This window comes from Podarcis cretensis, assembly GCF_951804945.1.
Source record: "Podarcis cretensis genome assembly, chromosome: 8".
NCBI classification, from domain to species: Eukaryota; Metazoa; Chordata; class Lepidosauria; order Squamata; family Lacertidae; genus Podarcis; species Podarcis cretensis.
The window spans coordinates 72,878,910-72,896,392 of record NC_137177.1 but is presented as its reverse complement, the minus strand read 5'-3'; the positions used below and the strand labels follow the sequence as shown (position 1 = coordinate 72,896,392).

At 45.1% G+C, this 17,483-nt stretch overlaps 1 protein-coding gene across 1 annotated transcript in view; it reads left to right on the top strand.

The window, feature by feature from the left end:
• Nucleotides 1-1,100: 1,100 nt before the first annotated feature.
• Nucleotides 1,101-17,483, top strand: part of GABRD (gamma-aminobutyric acid type A receptor subunit delta) — a 48,375-nt gene continuing 31,992 nt past the window's right edge. The window contains exon 1 of the mRNA XM_079987098.1: nucleotides 1,101-2,273. Coding sequence (XP_079843224.1) covers nucleotides 2,206-2,273 — 68 coding nt within the window. The 5' untranslated portion in view covers nucleotides 1,101-2,205. The remainder of the gene's footprint in view (nucleotides 2,274-17,483) is intronic.

Genomic DNA, 17,483 nt, shown 5'->3' with positions numbered 1-17,483 from the left:
TAAATACTTACACCCGTACCTTAAATAGCTGTGCAGAAGGGGAAATTTCAGCAGGTACAGTGGTACCTCGGGTTACATATGCTTCAGGTTACATATGCTTCAGGTTACCCAGAAATAGTACCTCGGGTTAAGAACTTTGCTTCAGGATGAGAACAGAAATCGTGCTCTAGTGGCGCGGCGGCAGCAGGAGGCCCCATTAGCTAAAGTGGTGCTTCAGGTTAAGAACAGTTTCAGGTTAAGAACGGACCTCCGGAACGAATTAAGTACTTAACCCGAGGTACCACTGTATAACTTTATTTATTTATTGTTGCATGTATACCCCACCATTTTCTCCAAGGAGGTAAAGGTGGCATACCTGGTTCTCCCTCTCTCCATTTTATCCTCACCCTGTGACTGAGAGATCGTGACCGGCCTATGGTTATCCTGTGGGCTTCATTCGTGGCAGAATGGGTATTTGAACCTTGGCCTCCCAAGTCCTAGTCAGACACTCTAAGCACTACAGCACTTGCCAGGCAAACTGCACCTACAGCCCTCCAGATCATAGAATTGTAGAGTTGGATGGGGGAACCTGGGTCACCTAATAGTCCAACTTCCGGCAATGCAGAAATCTTTTGCCCAGCATGGGGCTCAAGCCCACAAACCTGAGATTAAGAGCCTCCTGCTCTGCTGACTAATGTTGGACTCCAACTCTCCTCCTAGGAAATTGCCTGATATGGAGACAGATCTTTGGTTCACCCAGCTCAGCGTTGTCTCCTCTGACTGGCAGTGGCTGAGGCAGGGAATTTTCCCCACTCCAACTAAAAGTGGTCAGGGAGTGAACATGAGACCTTTCGCATGCAGGGCAGGTGCTCTGATAACTAATCTGCTGTCCTTCCCTTAAGACCCAGGCAGACCACTGGTCCCCCTACCCCAGTATTGACTGCACTGACTGGCAGCAGCTGTCCAGGATTCCGGACAGGGAGTCTTTCCCACCCTGAACAGGAGATACTGGGCATTTGGACTGCGCCCAAAGCCGGTGCTTAACCACAGAGCAACAGCCCTTCCCCAATCACCAAGACAATTCTGCCTCTGGGGGGGGGGGCACCAATGCCCCCCTTCCAGCATGATTTCTGAAACCTTGAGCTCAAACAAAGTTCTTTGTTCACACTCTCACCCCCTCCCCAAGATTGGGTGGCTGAGTTTTATCGGGCATTTTTGCACTACTCTGCTTCTGTTACCCCCCACTAAAAAAAAAAAAAAAAACAACCTCTGGAGCTGAAACTGACGGATGCGGGGGAGAAGAGCGTGCTTCTAACACCCACCCATCCCTCCTGAAACTGACAGCTTGTTTTTCCCAGGAAGAATAAAGGTAGGGGGTGGGGGAGAAAGAGAATTCGCCTTCTTTTTCCAAGACCCTCCTTCCCAATAATTCCTGCCATCCTCCTCTGCCTTCTCCCCAAACCCGCTTCGCTGTGCCTTGGGGACCGCCTGACTGCTCTTTTTATTTATTTATTTATATACATATAATCAAAATCTGGGCTCGAACTGAGCACGTGGAGAGGCGCTGAGCCCTCCTCCTCCTCCTCCTCCTCCTCCAGCTGCTGCGCTCTCTCTGGTAATGCTCAAAATCTGTAATTTCGGAGAAGGTTTATTTTCGGCCACCAGCTTTGTACGGATCTGCTTTTTTATGTTTAAAGAAAAATAACGGGAGAAGGAGAATAATTTCGCCTTCTTGGAGAAGGGGAGGGAGGGAAAGAGAGAGAGAGAGAGAGAGCCATGTGGGGCAGGGTGCCATTTTTAGGGCGCGCGTTGCCTTTGGCATCCAGGGAAGGCGCCCCTCTGAGCGGAGCGGGGCAAGGCAGGGCAGCCAGGTAGTGCCTGTCCCGGAGTAGCTCTCCATCCCTCTCTCGCTACCCCGGCTCCAACTCCGGGGCGATGGTGGGAGCTGCGCGGTCGCCTTGGCGGCCACTGAGCCACTTGGCGTGAGGAGGACTCGCTCTCTGCCAACTTCCTCCCTGGGCAGCAGAAGAGGGACCAGTCTGTGGATGCTCTCGGGAGGATGACGACGTTACCCCATCGCAGGATGCGCCGCCGCCGCCGCCGCTGCTGCTGCTGCTGCCCAACCGGGATTTGCCAACTTCTCCTCGTCTGAACAGCGCTGGGGACCTATCTAAACACACACACACACACACACACACACACACACACACACGTATATAGGAAAAGATGGAATTTTTGACCTGGGTTTTGCCTTCCTTACTCCTGCTCTGCACCCAACAGCACACCTGCACCAGGTAAGAGGAGCAAGCGCACCGTGGCAAGCGACTCCCTTCTCTAGTTAGAATGTGGTTTGTTGCTTTATTATTATTTTTTTAAAAAAATAGGTATCTAAAGGCAGCGATCCCAGCTGGGAGGATATTTGACTGAGCGCAGGGAAACTTCTCTCTGACGAAGGCTTTGGGCTGCAAGCCCCAGGCGCGCTTAACTCAGGAGGAAGGCGGCTGGAGCAGAGCGGGACTCACTCCCGAGGTAGGGTTGCCTAGTGGTTAGGCTGCACGCCTGCCATCCTAAGCGCCCTGGAGGAGCGATCCTGTGCGCTCGGAAGCCGAGCGTTGCAGAGGTCAGCCGGGCTTTGCTCTCAGAGAGGCGTCCGAAAGATCTCCCAGCATTACAGGGCAAAGCGGGGCTTGCTTCTGAGGACCCTAGGGCTGAGTATTAGGAGGCAGGTGGGGGGGGGCGGGTTGTTTCTTTTAATGCAAGAACCAGCAAGATTGCAACTCATCCTGGGACAGGGATGCGGAGCAGCTGTGGCTCTACGGGTTCTTGCTGGACTCTGCCGGCCAGCAGCCAGTGTGCCCAACAGTCAGCGGTGACCAACATGGGTGACCAATGGGCTCCCCATCCTTGTCCTAGGGTGACCAAGTGGAAGGGCTGGACCACCGGCCTTCTTAGCTCTTAAATAGTTGTGTAAGGAGAGGGGGATCCTCTCCCCCGCATGCCTCTGCGCTGAAAATGTCTTTTTTCTGCGCAACTCTTAAAAAGTACAGGAGTTCCTTCTTTCTTTACTTCCGACCATCGCTGGGCCTATCCCCAAAGTATTCATGGGGGACCGAGGATTCGAGTTAATGTTAGCTCTGGGATCTCTCTTCCCCCTGCCTTGTGCCAGAGAGCTTTCCTATTACAGGCTGCCTTTGGGTATGTGCAGAGTGTTTAGGAGATTACGACGAGCTCGTGCACCAGGCGAGCTGGGAAAGGAAAGAAAGTACCTTACACGGCGCACAACTCTCTCCCCCGACCCCCGATAACAAAGGCTCTCAGCCCATCCTATGTAAGTTCAGTAGGAAAGTCGCACTGGGGTTAAAATGGGGGTTCCCTCCCAGTTGGAGGGGCTGGTTGGCTTGCATCTCCCTGCCCTAGGGTGCGCTTGGCTGGGGGTATTATTTCCCCGTTCGCAAGAAAGCACTGCGCGCGGAAATGAACTGTACGTCTGAAGCGTGCGCAATAAAGGACGGTAATAACGCACTCGGAGATAAACACAGATTGATGTACGTACACACCCCTCATCCATTTTACCAACGCGGATGAGAACGAGAGGCTTGAGCAAGAGAAAGAGAGAGAGGGGAGGAGGGAGAGAGACCAGACTTTGCTGAGAGTTCCTCCGCACTGGGAGGCGAGATTCGAACTCGGGAGTCGCCGCTGCAGATCTGTCTGCAAGGCTTTGGAGTTTTGCCCTCAAACGGATGCCCCTCTTGGGTCTTCCCAAGGGCGGCGGATGAAGGTTGCACTGATCACTTGGCAGGAGGAGGTTTTCTGCAGTAGAAGAGAGAATCATCAAAATATGCCCTACTTGTTAGACAGGAGGGAAGGGGGATCTCCCTAGAGAGTTCATCCAAGGGGTTGGGTATCACTTTAAGGAGCTATGGACCAGAGCTTAAAATATATATTCCTTTTCTTCCCAAATGTGGGTTGTGCCCTACTGAGAGTAGGCTCAGTGGGTTGTATGCAACTTTACTCCTGCTCACAGTAGACCCTTTGGAATGGCTAGACATAACTTTGTCCCATTCATTTCAGTGTGTCTACTCTGAGTAGGACTTAGCTGAATCCAACCCTTTGCTGAAAGCTTCCCCCCCCCCCCTTCGGTTATTCCATAGCTATCTGAAGCTGAGGTAAGAAACACCTCAGCACATACCAGAGGTGATCAGATCACATAGGTGGACAGTCTCCCTTCCTCTACCCTTTTTAAAAGATGCAGTCCTATATGCAATATTTCACTCTGAGTAAGTCTCCATCTGCCTCTGTCTGGGCTTGCTTCTGAGTAAACCAGTGCCAGACGGGACAAGGGAAGCAGTGCTACATTTACGCTTCTAATAATAAACTAATGGTCCATATAGCAATTATTATAGTCACATTCCGTTGTGTCCTATATTAGTGCCACTTGGAGCTGATCCACTTAGGTCAATTAATTTCTATGGATCCCATCCTCATTTACATTTGACTTCCCTGGGGAGGTGGGGGTGTTCTAGCAAATGTTTTTGCAAACTTAACTCCCTGGACCCTGGAGGTTGGGATATGTTTCGATGTAAACATGATAATAGCAATGGGGTTAATACTATTTTGTGGTGGGGTGTGTGTGGCTTTTTAGATTGTAATGTGTATTACTTTGAAAAGTGCTAAGCCAGCTGTGTTTGGGGCTCTCAAAGTCTTCCTTCTGAGTGTAGGCCCTGGACTCTGCTCAAAAGTCTTTCCCTGGTGGTGCCAACTGCTAATAACAATTCTGTAATGAAATCTGTCTGCTATTCAGGACGTGGGATCTATAACCCAAAGGTGCACTTGGGGACCCATTTCTTAATTTTTAAAAATACAGTACTGCTTTTTGCAACCCACCTTAGGTGACAGTGGCGTAGCGTGGGGGGTGCAGGGGGGGCCGGCCGCACCGGGCGCAACATCTGGGGTTTAGGGTTAGGGGGCGCAAATCCACGGGTTAGGGGGCGCAAATTACTTGCCTTGCCCCGGGTGCTGACAACCCACGCTACGCCACTGTTAGGTCAGGCTGCAACCTGGTAGTGGGTCCCAACCCACCAATTCGAAACCAGTGCTTTAGACAACTAGAACCTCCAGCTAGGTGCAAGTTCTTTAAACAGGTTGTGCATTTTTAAATCTGAAAGCAGGGTATGTATATGTGATCTGTTGGATGTGTGTAGCAGTTCAAACTCTTGCTTGACCTCTGGGACAGGTTATGACGAGGAAGGCCAAAAGGTTTCAAGAAACAAAATGGACTCATTTATGGTGTGTCTGTCCATTAATTGCAGGCAGGTGTGCACGGTGGCACACTTGATAGGTGAAAAACTCTCTTGTCTGCAATTGGAGGTGGCATTTCTTCGGATGCTGTTAACTAGGCAACAGCCATGGAGCTTTTCTGGATGTGGATATGGTAGGAAAAGCAATTTGATAATGCAGTGGAAACTGAGATGGGGAGGGGGGGTGTCAGCTCATAATGCAGTGGAAGATTCTTGTGGGGTGTTATTATATTACTAATCTACACCTAGGTCAATCTTGGTATTTCAGGGCTGACAAGATGGGCAGGGAAGAGGCCCCCGTGATATTTGTAATGTTTTCCTTCTTTGTTTCATTTTGTGTTTTTTTTTGCAAGGAGGGAATGTTGTTCTAAAACGAGCATCAGAAATAAAAATAAGGAAGAGTTTTATTGATTCAGCATGTTTTGGATCCTTATGATCCATCGTCATAGAAATTCAGAGAACAGTGGTTCAAAATTCAGATAATAATAACAGTGATGGTCACCAACTTAAATGGCTTCTGGTTCGTCCTGGGGGTCTCTATCTGAAAATCTGTTTTCCCAAGTAATTTTTTGTTTTGTTTTGTTGACTGAAGCAGGAGAAGAACAGAAATGCAAATTGCTCTGGCTGCACAGATTTAAACCAGCCTGTCAAGGTCAAGGGACGCGGGTGGAGCTGTGGGTTAAACCACAGATCTTAGGACTTGCTCGGTCCCTGCTCCTGCCAACCTAGCAGTTCGAAAGCACGTCAAAGTGCAAGTAGATAAATAGGTACCACTCCGGTGGGAAGGTAAACGGCGTTTCCGTGCACTGCTCTGGTTCGCCAGAAGCAGCTAAGTCATGCTGGCCACATGTACGCCGGCTCCCTCGGCCAATAAAGCGAGATGAGCACTGCAATCCCAAAGTCAGCCATGACTGGACCTAATGGTATGGGGTCCCTTTACCTTTACCTTTATCAAGGTCAAAGTTGACAAACCCCAAAAGACAGCACGGAATGGCAGGCATATATGCAAATACTTGACATGGCAGCAGGAGATTTGGGAGAAGGATCAAGAAAATGGGTTGACTCCAACAAGGTTCTACTCACAGGAGTCCTATTTAAATTAACAGAACACTGTTAGTCATGTCCATTAACTTCAATGGGTCTCCTCTAGGTAGGATTGGCACTGGATACAACTCAACAAGATTAAATACTGTCCACATTGTATGATGATAAATTGTATTCAAGTCGTGTGTTGTCATCCGTCTCCCCCCCCCCCCATTTAAAATTAAATAAAAATTAAGGTCAGGCTTAGCCAACAGCCATCTTGCACAAGAGGGTATTGAGTTTCTCTCTCTGCCCCCACCTCACAGCACAAGTTATGAACTGCTGGTTCAGGATGCCGGAGTGGATTACACTGGTAACACAATCACCCTCGCACAGGCGAGAAAGCTTTCATTTTTCAAAAAAGAGGGATGCACAGAGTGACCAAATGCACAGCTAACCCAGTGCTTTTTAATAGCTAGTGTTGAAGGGGGAATTTAAGTGAGAACCCCTTCCCCCAGCCCACCACTGCGTGACAAGCTGCAGGAGCCAAGTTAGGATTTAGCATCGCAATCCCCTCTGTCTGTACATCATTTAGGAGCATTTAGAAGTCCTGCTGAGTTCAAAGAGACTTACTCTTAGTGTAAGATTGAAGTCTTTAGATTTGGGATTTTGATTCCTGTTAACAAGGAGAAAACTTTAGGATGCTTTTATTAACCACAGTTAAATGCTACAGAGCTTTCCAAAGGGCGGAACATCTCTCCCCTCAAAGCTTTAAGGGTTGTGTGTATCCAACTAAGTCCTACTCGGAGAAGGCCCAGTGAAACTAATAGACCTGTTAGTTATGTCTGTTAGGAGTAGCACTGGATGTCACCTTAAGCAGTTTGCAAAGCAGAAACCCTAAAATCACAAGGCTGGAATACAAACTGAGATTCCTGCATTGCAGGGTGTTGTACTAGATGGTCATTGTGGTCCCTTCCAACATTTCTATGATTCTATAAATCAAATGAAAACACATACTGGGTTGTAGCCAATTCTAGTCTTACTCAGGGTAGACTAACTTGGGTCCATTAATATGAATGGGTCTACTCTGAGAAGGGCTTACTTGGATACAACCCACTGCCAGCAAAAAATAAATTTAAAAAATCCAGTATCAAACTGCTAAAGCAAAATACTGAACTGTCCACTCTAAAAATTAACAGTCCTGAAATGCCTGAACAAACTGTACCCAGGCAGGCATCGCCAGCCCAATTGTTCCAGAGGACAGGCTCTCAAAAAGCAATTTAGAAGTTCTAGTCAATATTCTTCGGTTATATTAAATAAGTGCTGCTCTGGGAAGATCATGAAATGACCATTCGTCTTTTGACAGCAGTTCATACTGTAGGTGGATATGTCAGGCATGGAAAAATCCGTACTTTCACAAAGTCTGGCTGCTTAACTCTGGCGTGCTCTGGTTCATGGGGTCACGAAGAGTCGGACACGGCTAAACGACTAAACAACATAGAGGCCAAAAAAGCAGGGAAGGGAATGGAGACGATGGGATGATAACATCATAAAACAAGTAGAGTTTGAAGTTACTGGAATTCACGAATGCAGTGGATGTATATTATTGTGGGAGAGATAAACATTGTGAATTTGGAGGTTTATTTTGCAGTGGGAACACCTTCTGATCTGATTGATTTGTTGAGCTTAATCAGTGCATCAAACAGAAGGATTTCATTTAATTATATATCAGCAATGATATCGTTTATGACATATTACTTTAAATTAACAATAGGTTGTATCTGGTGCTAGTTATATTTAGAGCAGAACTACTGAAGTTAACAGACATGTCTAATTTGGGTCCATTGATTTCAGTGGGCCCTCTCTGAACAGAACTCAATTAGATTCAAGCCTAAGTATCAATTATTAGTATCTCATTTATAGAATCGTAGAGTTGGAAGGGACCCTGAGAGCCATCTAGTCCAACCCCCTGCAATGCGGAATCTTTTGCCCAAAGTGAGGCTCAAATCCATGACCCTGAGCTTAACAGCCTCATGCTCTAGTGACTGAGCTAGTCCAACAATTATGTACGTATTCAAAATAAATTCATGGCAAAATAAAATGTTATTGTAAACCTAAAGTACGGGTCGGGGTCAAGAACTTCATGCCCAGGGCCAAATGCAGCCCCCCCAGGCCTCTCCCTCTAGTCCTTGGTATTCTCCGTAAGGCATAGCCCTCACTGACCTGGCTTCGCACACTCCTTGACTATATTTGCCGGGCTGGGACTCAGATAACGCTTCTTGATTGCCTGGATGGAAGGCAGAAATGTGTGAGCATGTGCAGAGAGAAGCCGATGGTGCAAAAGGAGCATTTAATCTGTTGCCCTGCCCACTTTTGCCCGTGGCCCCGCCCACCGCTGGCATATGGCCCTCAGAACGTTTCTCAAAAAGCTAGCTAGGCTGGCAAGCTTTTCCTTCCCCACCCGCACCTAAAGCTGTGCATAGCCTAGTACTTCCATCACTTTCGCCTCCCCTCTGAATCAGCTCAGGAACTTCACTCATCTCCTGAGACCCTTCCTGCTGTCTTACTGTGGGTGGAAATTCAGTTGGTGGGGGCAGTGGGGACATATTCACTGTGGAATGCTCTCCCCACTGAGATCCACCTGGTGTCTTCACTGACCTCTTTTTGCTTTCAGGTAGAAGCAGCAGTTTTCAATGGACTGCAGTGATGGTGTTTGCTGTCTGTTATGCTGCTGAAGTATTTAGGACCTCTTTGAAGATTTTCATAAACTGCATGCATTTTTATACTATAGTATATGTGTGTGTGTTTTTAGCCTATTATAGTGATAAGTGAGGGACGCGGGTGGCGCTGTGGGTTAAACCACAGAGCCTAGGACTTACCGATCAGAAGGTCAGCAGTTCAAATCCCTGCAATGGGGTGAGCTCCCGTTGCTCGGTCCCTGCTCCTGCCAACCTAGCAGTTCGAAAACACCTCAAAGTGTAAGTAGATAAATAGGTACCACTCTGGTGGGAAGGTAAATGGCATTTCCGTGCGCTGCTCTGGTTCTCCAGAAGCAGCTTAGTCATGCTGGCCACATGACCCGGAAGCTGTACGCCGGCTCCCTCAGCCAATAAAGCGAGATGAGCACTGCAACCCCAAAGTTGGTCACAACTGGACCTAATGGTCAGGGGTCCCTTTACATTTACCTTTAGTGATAACTGAGGATGGGGACACTTTTCATACCAAAATCACCTCTGCACCAAGGTTGGGCGAATCTGTCTCTCATTCTCATTCTTCTCATCTTATTTTCCACATTTCTGCAGCAATCTGTGATTTTTTAATTTAAAAAAATCATGAAAACATCTTACCCATTTTAGTGTAATCTTGTCCTAATAACCACATTTTTCTATGCAGTTATGATTTACTCATTTTTACAAGCAATCTCCCCATCAATGCATTGTACATTACTGTCAGTAATTTTTTGCTTGAACGTTGTATGTATTTTTGGAAATAGTGTTTGTGCATACCGCAAAATTCAGAGAAGTGTGAATTTCAACAAGCGTATTTCAGATCATGTATTGGTTTTAGAAATGTGAATTAGTTAGTTTCTAACTGGAATGCAAATGAAAGCAAATTTGTTGCCCCCCCCCAATCCCTCTGGGATTCCAGTAAACCACCTATACTTTGCTCTTGTGTGAATTAAAACAATAGTGACTTTCTCCTGGGAGATCAGGATGATAAGTAAAATATAGACCCATTCCCACATATTAGTTTCAGACGTCTCTCATTAAAATGCAAACAAAATTTGAGTTTCTCCTCCACTCCTAATCTGTGTTATTATGCATTCCTGAAGACCTACTTTTGTTAGACAAGAGAGTGTTTGTGTTGTTTTGCTTCAAGACAGTCTCGAACAAAACACACTTTGTCCCACTATGTGTTACCAACAGCAGTTGCAAAAATGTGTGAAGCAGCAAACAGCGCGGTGCATGGTGTGCTTTTTCAGTGCTCTCCTTGTGTCTGCATTTGCCAACATGTGCACTTGAGATGCTTTGCATCCAACCGTCCACCCACTCACCTTCCTTAAGCTTCTGGAGACCCAGGGGGAGGGAGCTGAACCTCGAAGAGCGACGACGCTAGCAAATGGCACAAATGAAATTTTTGGAAGAATCTCCCAAGTGGGGAAAAAAAATCAAGGACAGTGGTCTGTTGGGGACAGATGTGGGAAAGGAGGGACACTCAGAATAAAGTCTGATCTTTTAACAGCAGTCTTATCTGCAGCCGTGAGAAATTCAGGAAGTCGTCTTATACTAGGGTAGGCTATTGGTCCATCTAGCCCAGTATTCCTTTATTTATTGAATTTATAATCCGCTATTCATCCTGAAGGAGCCCAGAGCAACAAACCAATCCACAATCTAAAAACAAAAAACATTCTAAAACAGTTAAAGCATTCTGTAAACAATTAGAGTGAAAGAACCTTCTAAGAGCACTTTCAGTTTAAAACATTACTCCACCCAGTGATCTCGAGGTTGCCAGGAACAGTATCCTTCAACCATAAATGCCTGGGTAAAAAGGAATGTTTTCACATTCCTCCTGAATGTTAATAATGATGGAGACAGGTGCACCTCATTAGGGAGGGCATTCCACAAACAAGGAGCCACCACTGAAAAGACCTTGCTATGGGTAACTCCATTTGGGCAGCACTTGGCTGCAGCACCACCAGCAAGGCCTCAGCTGCCAATCATTATGTCCAAGACAGTTGGTACTGTCTACTCTTGACTAGCAGTTTTTTCTCAGGAGATCAGGCAGAGATCTCTGCCACTCCCTGCTCCCTGTTTTATTTGTTTTAACTAGAGATGGTTTGCACCTGGGGCCTTCTTTGTGCAAATCATGTTCTTTATCATGGGATAGAGCCCATGTTCAGTTCTCAGAGCAAACGTCAATCTGGGGAGGGAGGGATTGTTTCAGCAGTAAACTGGGTTTTCCCAGGAAAGGTGGTGGGGGACCCCCCCCAAAAAAAAAAACATGCTCAGACCTGTGCCTTCAAATCATGGACCTGTGCAGGTGAGCCCTTAAAGGCAAATCTACCTAATTCACAATTTCTGAAACAATACACAAACCAAAATAGTCATCCTTCGAAACTCACACTTCTCCTAATTTTGCAATGCCGCTCTACAGTCTTTTAATGTGCAGGAAAATGTGTGTACTAGGGTAAAGAGTGCAAAAAATGCATATACCAATGAAAGTACATTATACTAGGGGAAACTGCTTTGCAAAAATGTGCAATTAGGCAAAATTGCAGACAAACGTGCACATTTCATTCTGAAATGCTGATGTATGAGAATATATATATTTTTATCCCAAACTGACGTGGAAATGTGGAGGACATGAAGACTGGGGGAAAACTGAGAAATTGAAACTGACAGATTTCCTAGGTGGATTGAACTTTTGTGGGCTAGAGTCAGTGTCCTCAAGTGCAAACTCGTCTCAGGCATCTGGAAAAAGCTGGTGTGCCATAAGTTATTTGTTAGTCTTTCAGGTGGTAGGACAGGCCAGTTTTTTGTTTTGGCAAGCTTATTCATGCCAAATCTTCTTCCAAGCGGGAATTGCTTTTCCTCTTTTAATAGCACAGGAACACCATAACATTATGGTTTACATCGCAAAAAGAAAGAAAGAAAATAAATCCAATTAAAACTTTAAGCTTATGCTTTCCTTTTTAATGCTGTCTTAAAAGCCAGCTACCCAGCTGAGCTATGTAGAAAACGCAGCTTCAGTGTCCTATACAAATGCAGTCAAACTGCATTTACAGAATCCTTCACAGAAACCACATTTTCTGCAGTTCGTCAGATGTAAGTACTGTAGCCTGTAGAATCTGGGGAAAGATATTTCAAACTTGGGCATTGTCCAGCTGAAAGCTAATAAACAAAAGGTGGCTTTGGAAAGCTACCTGCAGGGCAGAGCTTCTGCTTATTCAACTGTTCTGTTGTTTCTGTATTTTTATATCTTTCCTCTCAAAGCCACCTGAGAAATATTTATATTTGAAGGGCAGTATATAAATTCTTAAAATAACTAAATATTGAACAAATGCATTCTTTCTTAAAAATATTTTTTATTAAATTTTCAGTTTCACATCTTAAAATAAACATTAACATACTGTTAGATATCCAGTGACTTCCCTCCTCTTTCCTTGGTTCATTTTAGTTATCTTTCATTCCTGCATATTTTGCTATAACCATTTTAGTCAGTTCTCCACTTTTATATCACTCGAACATTAATTACACTGTTGATTTTATCTTAAGCTGCCAAGCGTTTTCAGCTGTGTACAGTTACAGTGGTACCTCGGGTTACAGACGCTTCAGGTTACATACACTTCAGGTTACAGACACTGCTAACCCAAAAATAGTACCTCAGGTTAAGAACTTTGCTTCAGGATGAGACCAGAAATTGTGCTCCGGCGGCGCAGCAGCAGCAGGAGGCCCCATTAACTAAAGTGGTGCTTCAGTTTAAGAACAGTTTCAGGTTAAGTACGGACCTACAGAACGAATTAAGTACTTAATCCGAGGTACCACTGTATTTTCCATATACTCAGTAAATATTTTCCACTCATCTTTGAATATATGTTCTTATTGCTCTCTTATTCTATATGTTAAACCTGCAAGCTTTGCATATTCTACCATCTTAAGTTGCCGGTCCTCTTTGCCTGGGACCTCCCTCACTTTCCATTTTGAGGCTAACAAAACTCAGGTTGCCGTTGTTGCATACATAAATAAATTTTGTTGACACTTAGGATTTCAGTCTGGATTATTCCCAATAAAAAGGACTCTGGTCATATTAGGAAAGTTATTTTAAACATTTTTTTAACTCATTTCCCAATATTCTTTTACCTTTTTACATGTCCACCACATATGAAAAAAATGTTCCCTTCATTTCTTTATATTTCCAACATATATATGATTCTGCTTTATACATCTTAGCCAACTCTGGGTCAAATACCATCTGTAAATCATTTTCATATCATTCTCTTTCAGTGAGTAATATGCAGTAAATTTCAAATCATTCTTCCAAAGTTTCCCCCAGAGGTTTAAATCTATGTTGTGTCCTGTATCCATTGCCCAGTGTGTCATTGAAGCTTTGACTAGCTTGACTTTTGTTTCCCATTCTAATAAGAAGTTATACATCTTGAACAATAACTTATTGTTATTCTGTAATAATTGTCTTTCAAATTGTGAGCTTTGGTCCAGGAACCCATTTTTAAAATCTAACTTAAACATATCATGTAACTGATGATACTGTAACCAGTTGGAAACTTGGCTACTTACATCTTGCATTGGTTTCAGTCTGGGTTCTCTCCCTGTAAGGTCCAACAGTTCCCTATAGGTCGCCCACTGTCTATCCATATTAACTCTTTTAATTGTAATTGCTTAAATGGGGGACACTTATAAAGCTGTTTTTCTTTCCAGCAAGTATTTATATTTCTCCCAAACTCTATACAACTGTTGTTGTTGTTTAGTCGTTTAGTTGTGTCCAACTCTTTGTGACCCCATGGACCAGAGCACGCCAGGCACTTCTGTCTTCCACTGCCTCCCGCAGTTTGGCCAAACTCATGCTGGTAGCTTTGAGAACACTGTCCAACCATCTCGTCCTCTGTCATCCCCTTCTCCTTGCACCCTCCATCTTTCCCAACATCAGGGTCTTTTCCAGGGAGTCTTCTCTTCTCATGAGGTGGCCAAAGTATTGGAGCCTCAGCTTCAGGATCTGTCCTTCCAGTGAGCATTCAGGGCTGATTTCCTTAAGAATGGATAGGTTTGATCTTCTTGCAGTCCATGGGACTCTCAGGAGTCTCTTCCAGCACCATAATTCAAAAGCATCAATACTTCCTAATAATGTGGTCTGTAAAACTCTTATAAACTTTAGCATTCACATACCAAAGGCATGCCAGCCAAATTTTATGTGTTGGCCTTCCAAATGTCTGCATTTTCCAATACGATCCATTCCTTTAGTCAACGCAAGCAAGCTTCCCTGTAATACAATTGAAAGTCTGACAGGGCAAAGCCTCTTTCTTTTACGTCTATCAGAATGAAACCAACAAGCACCTCAGTACTGGCCATCCCACTTGTGTCTCTCTCGATTGCACTTGAATCGTGGTGCATGGGGTGGAGCGGGGCGGTGGTGGTGGTGGAGATGCACCTTGTATATGGTGCACGTGCTTATAAATACACATGCACTGTATCCTGCAAATCCTCCTATTTCCAATGCTCCAGCTTAGAGGGTTAAATTCTGAGTAGTCGCTATGATAAATTACAGTATTTTCCCTAGTGTGTCTTTAAGCTAAAGAACTGACACCCTTTTTGCTTTTAACTCGACACAGGACAGGCTATTTTAGGGGAAATTAATGCAGTGTTACCCACAGGGAATAAATGTGTAAGCGTTTGTGTGTGTGTATGACAATGAGGGCACTGCGAGACTCCAAGTACACAAGGAATAAGACAGCCATGTGGGTCATTGGGGGAGGGAATGGAAAATGGAACAGAGGGTTCTTTTATTTTTGTGTGACAAATTCACTTATCCTTTGTTTAGGTGGTGTGATACTGAGCATTCAACCCTCTAAACCCCTCCAGCAAACCATGGTATTTCATTCTTTACTTAAAAATAGAAACATAATCTCTTATATTTTGTTTGTAGGAAAAATCTGTATTTTTTAAAAGAAGAATTGAAGCATGTCTATTTGCAGATAATTTGTCATGTACTTCGTGCAATCTTTTAACCTAAGAGAAGAAAAGCTTTTAAAATGTAGACACTATATAGATCTAAAGAGTGCACTATGTGGTGTTGCTTAAAGCTAGCAGGGAAAAGGAAATCTGGTGGGTTTTTTTGTTCTTGTTTTTCTTTTTTTGCATGTTTGCAAGGTTGCTGTGAATTAAGCCTAATGCTTTTTCAATTACATTTCAAAATATAGAACATATTTACAGTGAGCATCACTTAGAGTCAGGAATGGCAGATGGAAAGGGTACGTGAATTGCTCTGGATTATCCCAGAGGCCAATGCAAGAGAGAATTCATGCGGTGACCCCAGAATGACTGAGAAGCTGTCCTAAAGAGGTGTGCTTTTAATGGTGGTGGAAATAGCACCAGGCCCTGCTTTGAGATGCTGACCTGTGGCAAACTGGTCCCAGGTAAGGAGAAGCAGGACGTTCTTCAGGATTTCCTAAGAGGCAGCAGTGTTAGTCTTCCACAGGAAAAGCAAGGGCCCAGTTCAGGCCATCCCATCTCACCTTAATGAACTGATATGTCCTCTCCCTTCGGTGCTTTGCCCTTGCATTGCCTCTTCCCTCTTCCTTCTTAGCACACTCTGGTAAGCCAGGAAGCCTTCAATGAACCATTGTTTTCAGGGTTGTCTTAAGCATATGCAGCATCGGGGTGCAAAGATCCGCCCGGCGCCCCCACCCCCAGTTTGCCCAGTCCCAGGTGTGCAGGAGGGCGGAGCCGGCCAGCCGCTGGCTCAGTCTCCCCCGAACTCGCAGCGCAGAGCCGCCCGCAGAAGAGTTTGCTGCGGCACTCCGACCGACGGGCAGGCTGTCCCCTGGACTCAACTCTCGAGCCCCGGACTCTCGGCCTGGCGCCCCTGAGAGCCTAGCACCCGGGTGCCCCGCACCCCTAGTGCCTATGTGTAAGATGGCCCTGATTGTTTTTCCAGTTATATTCAAACAGGGAAATAATGGTTAGTTACACAGTATGGATGTCCTTTTAAAATGTGGCTCTTTTGGGGGGGGGAGAGTTGTTGGGTTGTTGCTTTTATTCTGATTTTTTATATATATATAAAACACACACACACAATGGTACCTCGGGTTACAGACGCTTCAGGTTACAGATGCTTCAGGTTACAGACTCCGCTAACCCAGAAATAGTACCTCAGGTTAAGAACTTTGCTTCAGGATGAGAACAGAAATCACATGGCGGCAGCGGGAGGCCCCATTAGCTTAAGTGGTACCTCAGGTTAAGAACAGTTTCAGGTTAAGAACAGACCTCCAGAATGAATTAAGTTCTTAACCCGAGGTAGCACTGTACAGTCATACCTTGTGTTGCGTCCGCTTCGTGTTGCGTCTTTTTGCGTTACATCCCGCGGCAACATGGAAGTACCGGAATGGGTTACTTCTGGGTTTTGCTGCTTGTGCCTGCGCAGAGGTGCTAAATTGTGCTTTGCGCATGCGCAAAGTGCCAAAACGTGCTGCGCGCCTGTGCGGACGCGCTTCAAGTTGCTGGCATTTCACGTTACGGATGGGCCTCCGGAACGGATCCCGTCCATAACACAAGGTACCACAGTATTGTGGTTTTTATGTTGATCTTTTCTGTGAACCACCCTGAGACCTCTGGTTATAGGGCGGTATATAAATCCAGCAAATATTATAACAACAACAACATGGAACTGTTTTAAATTTGGTAACCATCATTTCAGGATTTTGACATAATGGGAAATGATGATTAATCAAAACTTATGGAGTTAATTATGATGTCCCCAGAAAGGGATAGACACAAACACACTGACATCCAAACCAGGAGAAATACTCTTTCACCGTAATTATTATACATATCGAAACTGGCAGATCCTTCCATCCCTAGGTGGGGGGAGAGGTTCTCTGTATTTTGCACTGAGTGGGCATTTGCCGAACACAGCCTCACCCTGCTAAGATCCTCTGCTGAGCTACAAAAACATCTCCAATAAAGGCATGTGACATTTATAGGAACTTGTAGTTGGGTGTGTCAAACTCTCTTAACGCCTCCCAAGAAATGCTAATTTTGTAGTCAATCCTTATCAGCCATTCCTCATCACCCAACATATTTATCAGCCCCCATTAAATGGTGCAGAGAAATAGAAGGAGCATTTTGGCTTACTGGGATCTTGTTTCACTAACTGACATAGTTCTCTGCCCGCCCCTACCAACAGAATAAATTATGTAGAGCAGAATAAATTTTGCAAGACAAAATTATGCAAATGAGCTTAATTTATAGAGATCTTAGGTTTTCTTATGGTATTGCTTTTGAGTTGCCTTGGCATAGATCTGTTTATTTGTGCTGTTATATTTTTTTACTCGTGGAGTATGTGCATTCTTGTTACAAGGGCATCACATTGATACAGAATTCTTTCAGAAACCTAAACTAATGAGGATGTGGGTGCTAAAAACCTAGGCAGGGGCCTGAGGGAACACGGAGT